At 46.7% G+C, this 18,421-nt stretch overlaps 1 protein-coding gene across 1 annotated transcript in view; it reads left to right on the top strand.

Annotated features, from left to right (window-relative positions):
* Nucleotides 1-18,421, top strand: part of LOC126365773 (protein nervous wreck) — a 692,956-nt gene that overhangs the window by 248,317 nt on the left and 426,218 nt on the right. Inside the window, exon 3 of the mRNA XM_050008297.1 lies at nt 15,410-15,455. Coding sequence (XP_049864254.1) covers nt 15,410-15,455 — 46 coding nt within the window. The remainder of the gene's footprint in view (nt 1-15,409; nt 15,456-18,421) is intronic.

Genomic DNA, 18,421 nt, shown 5'->3' on the forward strand with positions numbered 1-18,421 from the left:
GGGGCGTGGAATATCGTCGATCTTCCGCTGTGCTGTAAGCATGCCACGAATGACAGCCAAAAAATTCCTGCTATGAAATGGAGTGGTACACCAAACCGCATGGCGAGTGACAGTAAGGCTAGTACCCCATCTGCATCCGGAGCGTCTCCAGACGCGTCTTCAATGTGAAATCTCATTAACTGGAGTAGAATCTTCTTCAGTGATGAGTCCCGCTTCGAACTGAGCCCCGACGATCAGTTAAGACATGTCTGGGGATGTCCTGACTGTCGCACACCATACGGCCTGACAGCCAGGAGCAAAGGTCTGGGTGCGATTTATTTTCGTAGCAAGGCTCCTTTGACTGTCATTCGCATACCGTTACAGCACAGCGGTACATCGACAATATTATACAACCCGTTTTGTAGTCCCTTATGGCAAACCATCTTCGGCTTAAGTTTCAGCGAGATTATGGGCGCCCACAACGGCTTGTCTTCGTGCTTGCAAAAGTTACCGTGGCCAGCAGGGTCATCGGATCTCTTCCCAGCTGAGAACGTTTAGAAGCATCATGGGCGGTATTTTCCAACCATTTCCGAATTTTGACGATACGGGGTGAAAAGATTTAAATCGATAAACTCTGGGAGGTTGTAGGGGACATCAAAACAAATATTTTACCCTAATGTAATTTTTTCCTATGAGGATTATTTAAACCGGTGAAGGCCGTATCACGCTCTTCTGTTGTTAGAGGCCGTATTACGATCTTCAGTTGTTAGAAGGCGTATTACGCTCTTCAGTTGTAGGCAACTGCTGTCCACCAGTGTAGTAGTGCATTGTCTCAGTTTACTAATGGAGCGATACACCTGGAGTGAGTACACTGATATGGATGGTGCGTACTACGTAGCGTACCACAACGGACGAGCTGCGCAGCGGGTTTATCAACCACAATATCCTAATCGCCGTATTCCGCATCATACGACCTTGTTTACGCAACTCCTGTCGCATCAGAAGAGGATCTAGTTCGCCGGATAGTAGCAACAGCAGGAACAATTCAGGATACTCCTGGGATTTTTGCCGGTGTCAGACAGAAGTTGTTTACGTGTCAATGAAGGCATTTTTGAAAATCTACTGTAATTGAAATTGGGTTGTGTTAATGTGTTGTCTTTTGGTCATAAAAAATTGGGAAAGTGTTTGTTGGTTTAATTAATTTGCTGCCAGAGAAATCTTCCTCTACCGGATATAATAGTCCTCATAGGAAAAAATGACATTAGGGAAAAATATGTGTTTTGATGTCGCCTAGTCCGCAGCTCGTGGTCGTGCGGTAGCGTTCTCGCTTCTCACGCCCGGGTTCGATTCCTGGCGGGGTCAGAGATTTTCTCTGCCTAGTGATGACTGGGTGTTGTGTGATGTCCTTAGGTTAGTTAGGTTTAAGCTAAGTTCTAGGGGACTGATGACCATAGATGTTAAGTCCCTTAGTGCTCAGAGCCATTTGAACCATTTTGAACAACCTCCCAGAGTTTTTCGGTTTAAAGATTTTTCACCCTGTATAAGGCGCCAGTTGGCCAGAATTCGGCACGATATCCCTCATGAGGATATCCAGCAACTCTGTCAATCAAGTCAAGCCGAATAACTGCTTCCGTAAGTGTCAGAGGTGGACCAACGACCTCTAATAGCTCTCTCTCTCTCGCTAGTATCACGTATACGTGGAGGATCTCAGAGGTCTCGCCAACTGAAACGTAAATGGCAGATAGCAGGGTTGAGCAGTAGCGTTTACGTCTGGGGGAGGGGGGGGGGGGCTAAAAGCTGCGTCATTAGCAGTGTGGTGGCTGTCGTTGTTGCAAATTGGAGTAATCCGGGGCTCAGAGGTGAAGCTGGGCGGAGTTTTTGATTGGCCGCGACGCAATTAGAGAGCGGCCACCGGGCTGACGGCTGTGTACAGGCTATTACGCAGCGGCGCTCACAAAGGGGTCGCCGGCGGTTCCGCGGTGTTTGTCCGCGCAGCCGCTGCCGCCACCGAAGTAAACAGAGCAGTGTCCATCAGGGTCCAGACCTGCCCACACTGCTCCGAGCATAGGTCAGTCTAGCACAACTCTCCCGCGTGGAGCACTTCAGCCCGTACCTCTTCGCACAATGTCATCACGGACCTAACAAAAACACGAAGAGTACAACTACACTTTTTTACAGCTGAGATCGACCTATGTTTTGTTGTTTAATGTACAGAAAGTGCGCCCCATCATCAGATTCCCAAATTCACAACTCCCGCTGATATATACTGATATGAAGATAGTAACTCTTCTCGAAAGAAAAGATACCATTGATGACCGTGCAACTTCTCTAGAATAAATGATAATTAACTGAACACCTCAGCTGCCGACAGGTGTTGTTGACATACCTTGAGGGGGACAGATGAAAAGCTCTGCCCCGACGGGGACTTGAACCTGGAATCTCCTGCGTACATGGCAGACGCTCTATCCATCTGAGCCACCGAGGACACAGATGAATAGCGCCACTACAGGGACTTATCCCTTGCACGCTTCCCGTGAGACTCGCATTCCCAACTGTCCACAATCTACATCGTTACTCGAGCCCACTTTAAATTGACGATTCCCGTAAGAGTTCAGGCAACATATGCGCACTCGCATAGACGAGGGTCAATGGCCAGGTAGCCAATTAACTATATATGAAGACAGTAACTGTTCCCGGAAGAACAGATACCATTGATGACCGTGCATGTAAGCGGGGATCCCGGCTTCGAGTCCCACATTTTCAGCAGTCCCTAACAAGGTATGTCAACAACACCTGTCGGCAGCTGAGTATTTCAATTAATTATCATTTATTCTAGAGAAGCTGCACGGTCATCAATGGTGACTTGTGGCCTGTCAGCCTCCCAACACTCCATGACCAAATTTTATCAACGGGGTAATAGATACGTAGAACATGCTGTCCTATCCAACCAATCCAACATCCAAACACGCTCTGTATCAAGATACCTTAGGACAGCAAGGCCAACATTCGCATTGCGTTATTTTGTTGAAAGATAACGTCACCAAGCATCAAAGATAGGGCACAGCCATCAGCCACAACACTCCACAAATGCAACAGTTTCTGTGCAATCCAGGCAGATAGTATTGTTTATCCAGCGGCACGCCATACCACCATCACACCAGGTCCTGTACCCATATGACGAAGACGAACGCCATCTGGCAACAATCATCCCACTCGTAGCTTCCACACATGACTACATCCAACAAGGACTAGTCTGAAGAGATGACAGTCTATCTCTACTGTCCACGGTTGTCATGTACACCACTGTCGGGTCACCTCTGTGTGCTTCCGTGTCAACGGAGCCTACAGCAATGGTTGCCTTGCTGACAATCTGTGGTGCCCCAGGCATTGTCACACTATCAATGAGGAAACACGTCTTGCAGCAAGCAATAGCATTTTCTGACTCAAGGTCTTTGTCGATGCCATACGACCCATCCCGACAATGTCCGTCCTTTCGGGAGCTGCTCGCTTTGGGCCACTGAGATCCTGCATAGTACTGTGTATGAGCCCCCTTCAACCCATCAATTCATATTCGCATGAAGGTAGTAGAACCCGGTCCTATGTGAGCAGCAGTATCACAGAAAGCACAATGTAGTCTCCATCTTATATTCACCAAACATATTTCACGTCAAACTTATATATATATGTGTGGCAAGCAGTGTCCAACGCTGTAAGTATTCTGCTATTCCGGAAGCAACATTATTATTTTGTCCAAATATAGCTGACAATGGCTTACGATCCGTATGTAAAATGAATGTTCGGTCGTGAATGTATTCGTGGAACTTTTTGACAGCAAAAATATATACAGGGAACTGAAACTGTTGTGGTTGGCAGGAGAGCCAACACCGTGTTCCTAGAGGAGGCCAGAAGGCACGCGTTTTAGCTCACGCAGGCTGGCGTGAGGTCTGGAACATGACCAGGAAATTAGAATTTAGAAACAACGGACGTAGCTGGTGGAATACTTAACTTTAATTCAATAATGACGAACTTCGGTCTGGACGGTACATATTTCACAATATCAATAGCAACGGACGGTACATATTTCACAATATCAATAGCAACGGATAATGACGCCTTGCTAGGTCGTAGCAAATAACGTAGCTGAAGGCTATGGTAACTATCGTCTCAGCAAATGAGAGCGTATGTAGTCAGTGAACCATCGCTAGCAAAGTCGGCTGTACAACTGGGGCGAGTGCTAGGAAGTCTATCTAGACCTGCCGTGTGGCGGCGCTCGGTCTGCAATCACTGATAGTGGGGACACGTGGGTCCGACGTATACTAACGGAACGCGGCCTATTTAAAGGCTACAAACTAGCAAGTGTGGTGTCTGGCGGTGACACCACATTCCTCCCCTGCAAATTGGCGTACGGTTGTGGCATAAAGCTTGCACCCGCCGTGGGGAGGACCGCATGGTGACGTATGCGACGAGGTGGGGAGCCTAACAACAGGCGAGGCTGTAACACCCGCACCCTGCCATTCGGACCGCGGGGAGCTAGGAAACGCCTGAAAACCTGTTCCAGGGTGCACGCCAACATGCGGTGTATGCGCCCGTAGAGAGACAGGAGGGGACGAAGGGTCGACCTCCATCGGGCCGGGGCACCCGACGGGCGAAGACGACATATGGTCCGGAGCGGGCAAGAGTTCCATGTCGGAGGACAACTGGTCACGGGAAGCGGTCGGCGGCGCGTGACCCAGGGAGGCGTCCGGCGGTTGCAGCGACGCGTCCACTGCGGGCGTCGCCGGCGGGAGAACAGGCGGCGGCGGCGGTGGCGGCGGTGGCGGCGGCGCGTCGCCATGGGGCAAAATGGAAGGCAGCGTCGGTAACATCTGGGGCTGAGGCGAGCTAGTAGATGGGTCCCCGGACCGCTGACCGCACGGCACCGTCGCTAAAAGCAGACGGCGAGCGGCAGATCCCGTGCGACGACAGAGGCGCAGCTGATGAGATGCCGGCGCACCTCACCAGAGGCCCCCAAAACCAGATACATAGCGCTGCCGAGGCAGTGAAGAATGCGCCCTTCGATGGAACGCCGTGAACCTCGATAGTGACGATAGTAGACAACGTCGCCTGTAGCAAAAGCAGGTGTCTGCCGCTGCACAGGAACCTGATGCGGCGGATGTAGCAAAGACATCAAGGTTCGATGAGGGCGACCATGGAGCAACTCAGCCAGCGAGCGACCATCTCGGGGCTGAGAGCGATACGAGGACAAAAAGAGCAATAACGCGTCCTCCCGAGAATGCGAGTCTTTCAACTTCAACATCTGTGACTTGAAAGTCCTGACCAATCGTTCAGCTCCACTGTTTGACTGTGACGAAAACGGCGCGGACGTCAGATGTTGAATACCATTGGCGTTGCAGAATGACTGAAATTCTGCGGACAGGAATTGTGGGCCATTGTCGGAAACAATAGTCTGTGGAAGACTTTCAATGCAAAAGATAGCGGATAACGCTTGGAAGACATCCGGACAACAAAAGGAAAATTACTGAATGAATCCACCACATCCAACCATCGAGCATTCCAGAATGGACCAGCAAAATCGATGTGTAAGCGTTGCCAAGGGAAGTGGCTTTTGGCCATGCAAAGAATTTCCGCGGTGGTGCTGATTGTTGTTCGGCACACACCATGAAAGAAGAGCACATATTAGTAATCGCGGCATCGATTCCGAATCAAGTACAGTGCTGACGAGCAAGTTGTTTCGTTCTCACTATACCCCAATGTCCTTGGTGGAGAAGCTGTAAGACAGAGGACTGTAACGAACGTGGTACCACGAACCTGGACTGATCATTATCAGAACGCAACAGCAAAACACCACGTCGTACAAAAAGTCTCTCCTTGTGAGCAAAAAATCGGCAAACCTACGGGTCCCCGATCCGTGACTTTGACAAGGACCATTGCGTAGCAACATAACGCAGAACGGGAGCAAGGACAGGGTCGGCAGCTGTGGCTGTAGCTACACGACAAAAATCAATCGGAAACGATTCGACCACGTCATCGGTTTCCGCATCAGTGAACATGCAAGCGAGTTCGGAGGAATCGAATGCCCTATCCTCAGCAATAGGCAAGCGGGACAACGCATCGGCGGTTCCGTGCTTAGCAGTGGACCGATACGAGATATTGTAGCGGTACTGCGAGAGAAAAATAGACCAGCAAATGAATTTCTGCGCTGTACGTGGAGGTACAGGCTTGGTCGGATGAAAAGGCGATGTCAAAGGTTTGTGGTCTGTGATTATGGTAAAGTGACGACCATACAAGAAATCATGAAACTTTGTAACACCAAATACAAGAGCCAATGCTTCTTTCTCGATCTGTGAATAATTTCTTTGCGCAGACGAGAGCAATTTGGACGCAAAGGCAATAGGGCGATCGTGCGATCCATCTTTGTGCGCAAGCACAGCACCTGTCCCAAAATCCGATGCATCCACCATCAACAAAAGGGGCTTCTGGGCATCGAATGGCGTAAGGCAAGTATTGGAAAACAACGCCGATTTCAACTGGCGAAAGGCGCGTTCGCATTCCGTCGTCCAGACGAACGGAACACCCTTACGGCGTAAGCGATGAAGCGGAGCTGAAATGGAGGAGGCATGCGGAACATAGCGGTTATAATATGTAATTTTTCCCAGCACACTCTGTAGCTGCTTCAAATTCTACGGCGAAGGCAAGTCCTGTAAGGCACGGAGGTGTGTTGTTGGGATGGATACCTTGGGCACTGAGTACATGTCCCAAGTATGGCAAGTCACGAGCAAAAAACACACATTTGTCCTTCCGCAAGCGAAGACCATTTTGTCACAAGACCTGAAATAATGTTCTGAGATTGGCCAAATGTTTTTCTTCCGTCTTTCCGGATCGTCCAGATAATTTGCTGTAATAGCGACCGACGCACAAACAATTTGTAGATATTGCTGAAACAATGCAGGGGCGGATGCATACCCGAATGGCAGTCGTTTGAATCGATACAAACCAAGATGCGTGTTAGCCACCAAAACGCCCTGGGATTCTTCGTCCTCCGGTATTTGCTAGTACGCATCTGCTATGTCCAACTTCGAAAAATATTAACCCGGGCACAGTTTGTCAGAAAGATCTTCCGGCGGGGTAAAGGAAAAGTTGCAATCACTAGTTGTGGATTCACTGTTGCCTTGAAGTCCACACAAAGTCTCAACTTTCCGGAAGGTTTTGGCAAAATTACTAAGGGTGATGCCCAGAGAGAAGCCTGCACACGTTCAATTACACCTTGTGATTCCAAATCGTGTAATGTTTTTGCGACCTCATCACGCAGTGCGTGGGGAACATTGCGCGCTCTGAAAAATTTCGGTTGCGCGTTTACTTTCAGTTCCAAATGTGCGTTATAGTTCTTAGCGCAACCGTGGCTCGGTGCAAAAATGTCTGAAAATTCTTCACATAGACGAGAAACACTGTCTGAAGGCACCGTCTGGTTCACTGATAGGACCTGATTTACTATAGACAAGTTAAACAACTGAAATAAATCGAAACCAAACAAGTTCACTGCAGAAGAAGAACGAAGGACGTAAAATGACACAAGTTTTGTTTGTCCTTTGTATGTTGCAAGAAGGCTGCACTGTCCTAACACAGGGATCTCTGGACCTGAATAGGTGGTAAACCGAACAGTTGCGGCACGCAACGGAGGTGTGCCCAGCAGTTTGTAAGCGTTTTGATTGATTAGGGAAGCTGCAGCTCCTGTATCGAGCTGCAATGGTATCACTTTGCCGTTAATGTCCAAGTCCATAAAATGTTTATTGTCCTGCTGACGACAAGAGCGACTGTCTCGTGCAACGTGAACTGACACTGGTACATAATCACTTGCGACTTGACGGGAGTTCCGGCGATGTCGACGCACACTATTTTTGAGACGAACACAGTCGCTGTTAGAGAGAGTGGCACTGGGCGGAGTGGAATGAACTACATGAATTTCCATGGGCGTAGTTTCTCGAGCCGGAGTATCCTTGGTTCGATTCCGATTCCGGCGCGAAGCAAAGGGCCTGGAACGGTTTTGAGCTTCCGGTCTGAGCTTTTTCTGGCAAACACTCTGAACATGTTCTTTTTTTATTACAATAAAAACAAACAGCTTGGCGTGACGGGGAATTCTCACGCGAATGTTTAGTAGCACACCGCGGGCATGATTTGATCACTGCATTTGCTTGCCGGCACGGTACACGTGGCTGAGAGCCTGGCGGCAGCGGCGCGGCCGGGCGCGAGGGCTGTTTACTGCTCCGTGCAGCTCGCCCGGCGGTCCGGCTAACCTGACACACGGCTGGTGAAGTTTCAAATGATTCCTGAGCAAAGTCAAGTGGGTCCTGCCGATCCGATATGTCCATCACTTCTTGTAGGGAGGGATTGACTAGTTTCAAAATCTGTTCCCGTACACGAACTTCAGAAACGTTGTGTGCAATTGCATCACGTACCATACTATCTGAATAAGGGAGTCCACATTGACACTCAAAAGCACAATCCCTAGTAAGGCCTTGCAATGTTGCAACCCACTCCCTATTAGTCTGACCTGCCGTACGTTTTGTACGAAAGAAGGTGTACCTTTTCGCAACTACATTGACTGATTCTTTGAAATATGCATCTAAGGCAGACAAAATTTCGGACTAGGACAGAGTTGCTATGTCGCGTCGGGGGAATAATTTGACTATCACACGGTACGTGGGCACCCCTACTGAAGAAAGGAGAAAAGGCTGCAACTCGTTACCTTGAATTCTGTAGGCGGCGAGATGGAATCCGAATTGGTGTGACCACTCCGTCTAGCTTTACAGTGCAGCATCAAAAGGTCGAAAAGTGGGTGCAACAGCGTGTTGCGGCTGCGTTAGCGTTGAAGCGGCTGCTACCGCATCGTTTTGCATCGCACGTTGACCCTGGACGAGCTGTCCAAGGGCATCCAGTACGGCCTGCGTCTGCTGATTCTGTAAGCGATAAAATTCGGGCAGTACATCTGGAGATTGTGGCGAAGCCATTACGCAAGTAAATCAGGGCAATATCGATAAGAACGCGGTTGTGCCTCGTCGCCAATGTTGTGGTTGGCATGAGAGCCAACACCGTGTTCCTAGAGGAGGCCAAAAGGCACGCGTTTTAGCTCACGCAGGCTGGAGTGAGGTCTGGAACATGACCAGGAAATTAGAATTTAGAAACAACGGATGTAGCTGGTGGAATACTTAACTTTAATCCAATAATGACGAACGTCGGTCTGGACGGTACATATTTCACAATATTAATAGTAACGGATAATGGCGCCTTGCTAGGTCGTAGCAAATAACGTAGCTAAAAGCTATGCTAATTATCGTCTCTGCAAATGAGAGCGTAATTAGTCAGTGAACCATCGCTGGCAAAGTCGGCTGTACAACTGGGGCGAGTGCTAGGAAGTCTCTCTAGACCTGCCGTGTGGCGGCGCTCGGTCTGCAATCACTGATAGTGGCGACACGTAGGTCCGACATATACTAACGGACCGCGGCCGATTTAAAGGCTACCACCTCGCAAGTGTGGTGTCTGGCGGTGACACCACAGCAACCAATCACTTTTTTGAAATACTAGTTCATTCTATAAACTGGTTTTCGAATCTTTTCAGGAACATCTGCAGGTGGTGAGCAGGAAGTAATATGACAGTTTCATATTGTAATGCTGTGTGCTGGCTCGGTTACAAGAAGATGGCATATATTTAAATGTATCGGCGAAAGTGTATGTGACGATTTCTTTCCTGACACGAATTCTGTACTTACCGCGTGAGCATGGGTGGATTTGTAACTAGAAGTTGTCTTGAAGCTTCCATTGTGATTGCCATTTACTTACACAACACTAATTTTTCACTGGATATGAAGATACGGTGTATAAGGATTATAAGGAAACGGTGCAGTTTCCGGCATGTTCTGTAAAACTGGTACTTGTTACAGAGATCTTCAACAAAGATATAACTCACTTTAATCAGGGACATTATTTTTTTCGATTCAATCATTATTTTGTTACTTTTATTATTATTTCCAATTATTATTATTTTCAATAATGGGAATAATTATTATAGTGACAGCTACGTAACATTCTTTGGTGTGTGTTGTTCCTAGTTCGATATAAGAGAAGACTTTAAGGTTCTAATCTGATCAGACTAAATAAGTCATAAATAAATTAACTGTAAAATATTCATTCCAGATTACGGAGTAGCTCTTCAGGAGATTTCCCTGAGACAATGATAGCCATTAGGTAATTCAGAGCCTTATGTGCTTTCCTAATTAATTATTCTGATAATCGCTGAAACAATCTTGCAGCATCTCTTGTTCTGGTAAATACCAAACAGAGTATTTATGACCAGTGCAATCCATGAGTGGGCAAATCCTCTGATCAGAACTGGCGTTAACATGAATGTACAAATATAACATAATAGTGACAGTTTCCCTTTCAATTTGACTGTAATTACTTTGAGAAATTGTCAATGTTTTAGACGCAAACGAGATCGGCCTATCTAAACTATATTGTCTATGTGACGCCTATTCCGTATTCAAAAACATTCCCTTTTATTTATCTTCAACCCTTAACTACTATTTGAACAGCACAACAGGATAATCTTTTTCAGCAAAGTAAAATTTCCTCCGTACCACTATATAACACTGCCATGTTTTCTAAATCATTTTCTGTATCAGGAACACGATTTTGGAACAAAAAGGTATCAGAGAAATTAAAATTCTTTCTAAGTTCAATATACAGTTTATGGTCCACCTTCTATCACAAAAGCTATCTCTTTTAGATACTTGTCTGCAGCAATCCTCCCTCCCTTACCATTTTATCTCTTATTAGCCTGCAGAATTTTCTATTGAAATTCCATGCTTTCCTAACAACCGTGACTTTCATTCCAGTCCTCTCCTCTTTGATTATTCCTTCCGCTTCTGATGATACTAAACATAGCTTCAAAAGTGTAAAACTAATTCTCTGTATTTTTATTATTTTATTATTGTCATTATTTTGTTACTTTTATTATTATTTCCAATTATTATTATTTTCAATAATGCGAATAATTATTATCGTGACAGCTACTTAACATTCTTTGGCGTGTGTTGTTCCTAGTTCGATATAAGAGAAGGCCTTAAGGTTCTAATCTGATCAGACTAAATAAGTCATAAATAAATAAACTGTAAAATATTCATTCCAGATTACGGAGTAGCTCTTCAGGAGATTTCCCTGAGACAATGATAGCAATTAGGTAATTCAGAGTCTTACGTGCTTTCCTAATTAATTATTCTAATAATCGCTGAAACAATCTTGTAGCATCTCTTGCTCTGGTAAATACCAAACAGAGTATTTATGACCAAGGATCTCTGCATATCCTCACGCTGAAGTATTTGTAAGTAGGCTCCCTTCAAATCTAAATTTGGAAAACATTGGCCGCCAACTAATTTAGACATTAATCGATCCATTTTTGGAAGGTTATGAATAATGAATGATTGAATATTGACTGCTGCCTTAAAAACATCGAGAATCCTTAGTGTGCCATTAGGGTTTGTACTACAACAACTGACGTTGTCTGCTGGCTGTACCCTTGGTCTCCAGGTAACATATTTGAGTACAAAGCACTATATCTTTGGTCCTGGGTTCGAACTCTACTACTGCTTAAATTTTGACTAAAAATAATAATCAATGGTGACAAAGGACTTCCAGGACAAGAAGTCACCTTTATTATGCCAGTGGCCTTATCAAGCAGGGTGGAGGAGCGGACAGAGGTTCAGGGCGTTCTCTTACTCTTGTGGTGGTTAAAATGCCCCAAAAGGCGAAAGAATCAACAATGATCAATTGCATGAGAAAGAAGAAGGCAATGAAGACCACTGCATTAAGAGAAATAGGGGAGGAGAGACATGATACGGGATTTGGCGTGGACATCATCAAAACAAAGGCGTCTCTCGTTGCGGAGGGATCTTCTCAAGAAATTTTAATCACCAACTTTCTCCTCCGAATGCGAAAATATTTTGGTTGACGTCGACTTACATAGAGAGCAACGATCATCATAATAAAATAAGGGAAATCAGAGCTTGCAAGGAAAGATATAGCTGTTCTAATTGGAAAGGAAGGGAAGAGAGAGGAACGGAAAAGGACGGTACTAGTTATAACAGCTGCATCAGGATTTCTTGCAGCATTAGCGGCGACGAGTGAAAATGTGTGCTGGACAGGGACTCGGATGTGGGATCTCCTGCTTACTAGGTAGGTGTGTCAACCACTATGAAAGCCGGGACAGCTTTTATCGCAGCTGCCCAGACTATCTAGGCACGCCACTCCGCCGACTGGTACTCCCTCCTAACGCCACCTGTTTGCAGTCCGTATTTCCTCCACACTCGCTACTTTGAGATTCCTGCAGGTGGTCGGACGTACTTGTGCATCCCCAATAAAGATGGTGGATCCATTGCCAATCTGGGAGAATCACTTATATAAATGCGTGGTATCTGTTCTTTCGGACATTCATATACAGGCTTCATTCATATACATGCTTTCGTTTTTTCCCGCATCCTGTCGTAAGAGAAATAATAGAGAATTATTGTGAACGTGGTTTGATCAACCTTCTGCCAGGAACTTATGAACGTTTTGTGGAGTATCCATGTAGATGTAGATGTAGAAGCAGGTATGAGCATTGTTAGTTCCTGTTGTGAGTGTGAGGGGTGCTATTCTGTCATTCTGTGCAACGGATTAATCTGAGATGTACCCTTTACCCTGTGGCTCCTGCAAGATTCAATTTCCACCCCCACACTGCTAGAGAAGTCAGATAGACGCTCCTAACGTTCTAAAGAGAAATGCCTCAAAACTTTCAGCAATAAATATCTTCTGGAGTCGTCCGCTGTAAGGAAATGACACAAACATCCACAAAATTTCTTACGTAACTAGTGCGACGCTTGGGTACTGGAGTAGTGCTAGTTAGTGTAATAAGAACATGAAACTCACGAAAATTATTATTTATTTTTGCAAAAATTCTGAGAAATCACAATGGCACTTTTAGTTATGAACTTAACACATCATTCCCGGGTTCTTTTCGGAATGTGAAGTTACCTCTTAAGGATAGGATTCGCTAATGAAATTTCTATACAAAGTTTGATTGTTATTAACTTGGCAGAATGGCTGAGAGCCGCGCCTACTCAACTTGAATAGTTATCCGTTAGAATCTTGCTAGGTACGGTCGAGGCTGTTGCGTGTGAAATGCAGTGAAGTGTATTGTTGTGGAGGAAATACGGGGCTCGCAAGACCTGTAGCGCACAATACCGTAACCACTCGCCACTGGCAAATAAGATAACCCTCGTTCCATCTGGATTGACCTTCGCCAATCAAACTCCCCATACGCCTTGAAGTCAAGGACTCCTATTCGCCCCTAGTCTAACTATTGGCGTGGCACAGTGGTCAGATAACCAGTCCACCGCGGTGCCACTCAAAAATTCACTCGCAGGCGTATAACTATAACTCTCTCAGTTCACACCGCACAATAAGTGTGGCGGCCAACACAGTGAACAACTCTTAATCGCAAGGACTCAGTATAGAGTCGCACTCCGATTCGCTCTCGACAGATGTGCTCTCCCAGTGAAGTACTGAGGAGAGACTTGTTCATCGCTCTTTGAGTACACGTACGAGCGCGCACGCTCTCGTTACGTGTTATCGCTCCAAGAGCGACAACGGAACGGCCCCTCTCCACGCCAGACGTGAAGGGGTATATCTTTCGGTCTCTCCCATTATTCCTTCAGCTTAAGGCGTCAGAAATATCGTCTGCCAGTCAGCATTGCTCTTCTAAAACGGGAGAATGACGTTTCGTTTAAGGCGACCAATTCGGAAATCTGTAGCATCGGCGTTTGGCGTTTGCTGTCCCCCTGTGAAAATCTCTGAAACTGCCTGCTATGTGTAAAGAATGCGTAGGCTGGCCGCTCCCACACAATGTAGCGGAATTTGCTTTTTAGCCGAACACGGGGTCGTCCTTTCACTCGGGCAAATGCTGTCTGCTCTACGGGCGGTCGCTGGCCGACACAGATAGGTTGGGACCGGCCGCCTGGCGTGAGGTTGGTCTCCCTAACTAAAAGCTTCTGTGACCGTTGTGTCTGGAATCTATGTGTGTACGCCAGCCTCAATGCGCTTACTTGTTATTTGCATATCGTTTACATGAATTCATACAACATTGACTTTATCTTATCGAGTTTGGGTTCGAATGAAGCGTCTTGATGTGCGGAATATGATTGTGAGGGCGGAATATGTAAGCAATGACGGTCAGGAGACCACGACGTCTTACACTATGATCGTGAATACTTTTCGACTGGCTCGTAAGAATGATAATTTTTGAAGATAGTTTAATATAGATTTAAGGGCCTTCATTAATCATATGAGAAAAAGCATCAATGAGCGTCTACAACGACGGCGAATTAATCACTGTTGTAACAGGAGTCATTACATTTACTGATAACAAGGCAAATTTCAAAATTATTGTAAAATTTACAAACTGCACTCGTAAGTCACTAACTGAAGTTCACTTCGTTAAGTTTTTTGAAACTTTTGATGGTGGAACTTGAATGACTTGTCGCTAAACAACCGAGCGAGGTGGCGCAGTGGCTAGCACACTGGACTCGCATTCGGAAGGACGACGGTTCAATCCCACATCCAGCCATCCTGATTTAGGTTTACCGTGATTTCCCTAAATCGCTTCAGGCAAATGCCGGGATGATTCCTTCGAAAGGGCATGGTCGACTTCCTTCCCTAATCCGATGACACCGATAACCTTGCTGTCTGGTCTCCTCCCCCAAACAACCCCAACCCTCATCTCCAAAGTTCCAAGAGCACGTGAACCATCTTTTTTAAGAAGATTCCACTGCTAAACATGTACCATGCCAGTGGCAAATTGTCGTTGGGAACCTTCAGCACAGGCCTTCCTGTCAAAACTTCTCAGATAGAACCTTTTATTTACGAAACATGTTTTACTTTTTATAATAAATAATTTGCATAACATGTTGACAAAATTATAGGTTTATGAGGTATTAATATAAACATTAATTTGGGATTTAATAATAAAGGAGTGTTTTACCTTAATAATCTAAACAAACAAAACTAATTTCAATGTTGAGTGTGTGATATCGCACTGTATCATCATACTGTACTATCAGGAAACCCTTCACCGACGTAATATAATTTCTATAGCTTGTATTCCAATTTTATTAATAAAGTACAACATGCTATATTGATTAATTTGTGTTTTGAGGTTCATGACCACAGCAAACGTTAGTTCCACTGATAACAGATGTTTGAAGCAGTACAGTGATTTCAATAGCAATCTAAGTCTAACCTGCTTTCACCTTTTGTATGTTTGTGTGAGTTCATATTGCAATTTTGCTACATGTATAAATTAGCCATAGAGTTACAAACTAACAGTGGACCATTTTCCTTTCAGGAACTACACCCTCAAAAGATCAGCAATCGAGAAGTCATACTCTGAGGTAAGCTTGGTGCACAAAGTTATCAGTGTGATTAATTGGATGGGGACCCTGTCTCAAATAATCTATAACGGTGATACGATCGCCAAGGGCTGTCAGTTAAGTAGTGAACACTTATCGCAAGCGAAGGCCAGACTCCCTACCGCTAGTTGTTTTAAATGGTCTGGGTTTCACCTCTGCAACAGATGACAGAAGCTCTGTTTTGGCAGGCTTGTCATAGAGATAGTTCCCTTAAAATCATCAGATCAAGCTGCAACCCTCCTTTTCCGATAGGCTAGGCTGTTAATCGTGACTGCCTTTTTATTCTTGGTCAGTGATCCTTCTACTGCTTGGCAGCTCTCGGTCTGGATCTGTTACAAGCTATTTCATCTCGGCATACTTATTGACTCCCCCAGTATTCTTGACTTGCTTTACAGTGCTAATCGCAGTTTTAGTGGCGATTTTTTGGTTGTATTGCTACCTCAAGATTGTTTACAAAAGAAATGGTTATCATGTCTTAGTGACTTAGCAACTTAAATCATGTGATTCTTGAGTTTCTCCCGGCGTAGTTGATAATCAAAATATCCACGGGTGTACTGCCGGTCTACAGTGTACAACGGGCACAATATTTCTGTGATCATACATGTCGCCATCATCAGGTGAACTGACGGACTGAGCTCCTGTGAACGTGCCGGTACGGAGATCTGTACGCTATGGCTGCTCAGGGGGAACTGGCTTGGGTCACTCACTCACTCACTCACTCACTATATTGACGGGCCTGCTTTGGCCCGAGGTAGCGGAGTTTTAGCTGTTTGAGCTGTTCCTCCTGAAGTCCTCTCTGTTTGGAATGTTTTTCTTCACGTGTTGGTCTGGCCTCTAGTTTCTGTGGATGCAGGAAATTATTTGACGGCTGATTCCGGCGGCTTCTTGTTCTTCTTCTTGTTACTGCTTCCTGGTTACCTGAATTCGATTTTCTTCAGGCGGGAGTAGTCCACTGGCGGCGTCTGTGTCCGGATGTACTTGACTGCTTCCTCAGTCATGTACTTCCAGTCCTCGTCCGTGAAGATCGGGTGCTTGTTTATGAGCTCCAGGTCTCCACGCCTGACGAGTTCCCTCCCGTGCAGCTTCTGATTCAAGGGTTCGCACCCCCAGTGGAAAGGATAAGGTTTGTGAGGAAGGCGTGGGATGTTATCTACCGTGAAAGAGTAAGGATGATCATGATGGGGGTAGCTACCTTCTCGCAGGGAATCGGCGATCTTGGTGAGCATCCCTCACACAGTTCTTGTTGGGGAGGGGGAGGCACTAGAACGGCTCGTCTTCTTCTTATCCCTCGGTCTCCATCGGCACTTACTGTGTCGTCTGCGTTTCCGCAGAGACAGGAGTGACGACTGCTTCCGAGGGGGCTGTCTCCTTGTTGTCGGTGGTTTTCCACGACTGTGTGACCACCTCCCTAGCAAGCTGCGTTGCCGCGTCGGCCAGGGAGGCGGTCGTTTGTGTTGCCGCGTCTACCGCCGTACAGGTGGGGGTCGGTGCCACGTCCGTCTTCGTGCGGGACGTGAGGTACAAGGCGACCCTTAGTCGAGTCACCTACTGGTGCGTCTCTTCGAGTTCCGCTCTCAGGGCCGCTCTCTCCTCCACCATGGCAGATTTGAGCGCGATGATTTCGTCCTCGTTGGCTTCCCGCTGTGCTTGGCGGAAGACGTCCACGTCGTCTTTGTGGCGCAGCCCGCTTCCCCTACTAAGGCAGGGGGGGCGGAGTGACCACCATTTCTTCTTCTTGGGCCACCTCTTCGTGTGTGGTGGCCAACTTCCGCTGCTTCCACGTCTTCAGGTAACTGCAGCTGCGCGCGTTTGCGACGTGCGAGCCACCGCAGTTTAGGCACAGCGCTGCAGTAGCCCTTGGTTTGGTGCAGTTGCGTGTGTCGTGCGGTTTCCCGCACTTAACACACGCAACCACACCGTCGCATTCCTTGGCTATGTGTCCAAGCTTTTGACACTCATAGCACTGTAATTGTGCCACAGACATCCGCTTCTTCCTCTTCTTGTTGCCGCAACCGTTGCTCCCGACTGCGTTTAGCAGGACTTCCACAGCAACAGCAATCTTGCCTCTTCCTCCATTCCTACTTCTCGGCATGGCGTTGGGCTAGTGGCGTTGGCGTGCGCGAGCGACGGTAACGATGTGAGCTGCAGCGAGTCGAGCAGCGGAGTGCGTGCTCCGTCCGTGCGTAGCGTGCTCGCTTCGGTCGCGGCGGCGGCCGATTTAAATACCCACCGCCCGCGAGGTCCGGTACCGCCCAGACTATATGGGCTCCCGAAGGTTCACAAAGAGGGGGTACCATTACGCCCCATTGTCAGCAACATCAGGGCACCTACATATTTGTTGGCCAAATACCTGACGGGAATATTAAGTCCTTATGTGGGTAAATGCCCTCATCACATCCGTAATTCCGTGGATTTTGTTAAACGCCTTGATAGCTTCAGATTGGCTGAGTCAGATATCATGGTGAGTTTGGACGTCGTTTCCTTGTTTACGAGGGTTCCCCTGCGAGAGTCACTAGAACTGATTAGTCAGAAGTTTGACGAGAAGACCACTGAACTTTTTAGGCATGTCTTGACCTCCACGTGTTTCCTTTTTAATGGAGAATACTACGAACAAACGGAGGGTGTCGCCATGAGTAGCCCACTCTCACCGGTGGTAGCGAATTTGTACATGGAGAACTTCGAGGAGGAAGCCCTGTCGTCATCCGAATGGGAACATACTTGCTTTTTCCGTTACGTGGACGACACGTTCGTCATCTGGCCACATGGTACGGATAAACTCCTTGACTTCCTTACACATCTAAACTCCATGCAGCCCAACGTCAGATTCACTATGGAGACTGAAACGGATGGTAAATTACCTTTCCTTGACGTCGTGGACAAGAAAAGGGCTGACGGCACCCTAGGTCATGGGGTGTATCGGAAGACAACGCACACTGATCTGTATTTGC

The sequence above is a fragment of the Schistocerca gregaria genome, chromosome 4, assembly GCF_023897955.1.
Source record: "Schistocerca gregaria isolate iqSchGreg1 chromosome 4, iqSchGreg1.2, whole genome shotgun sequence".
NCBI classification, from domain to species: Eukaryota; Metazoa; Arthropoda; class Insecta; order Orthoptera; family Acrididae; genus Schistocerca; species Schistocerca gregaria.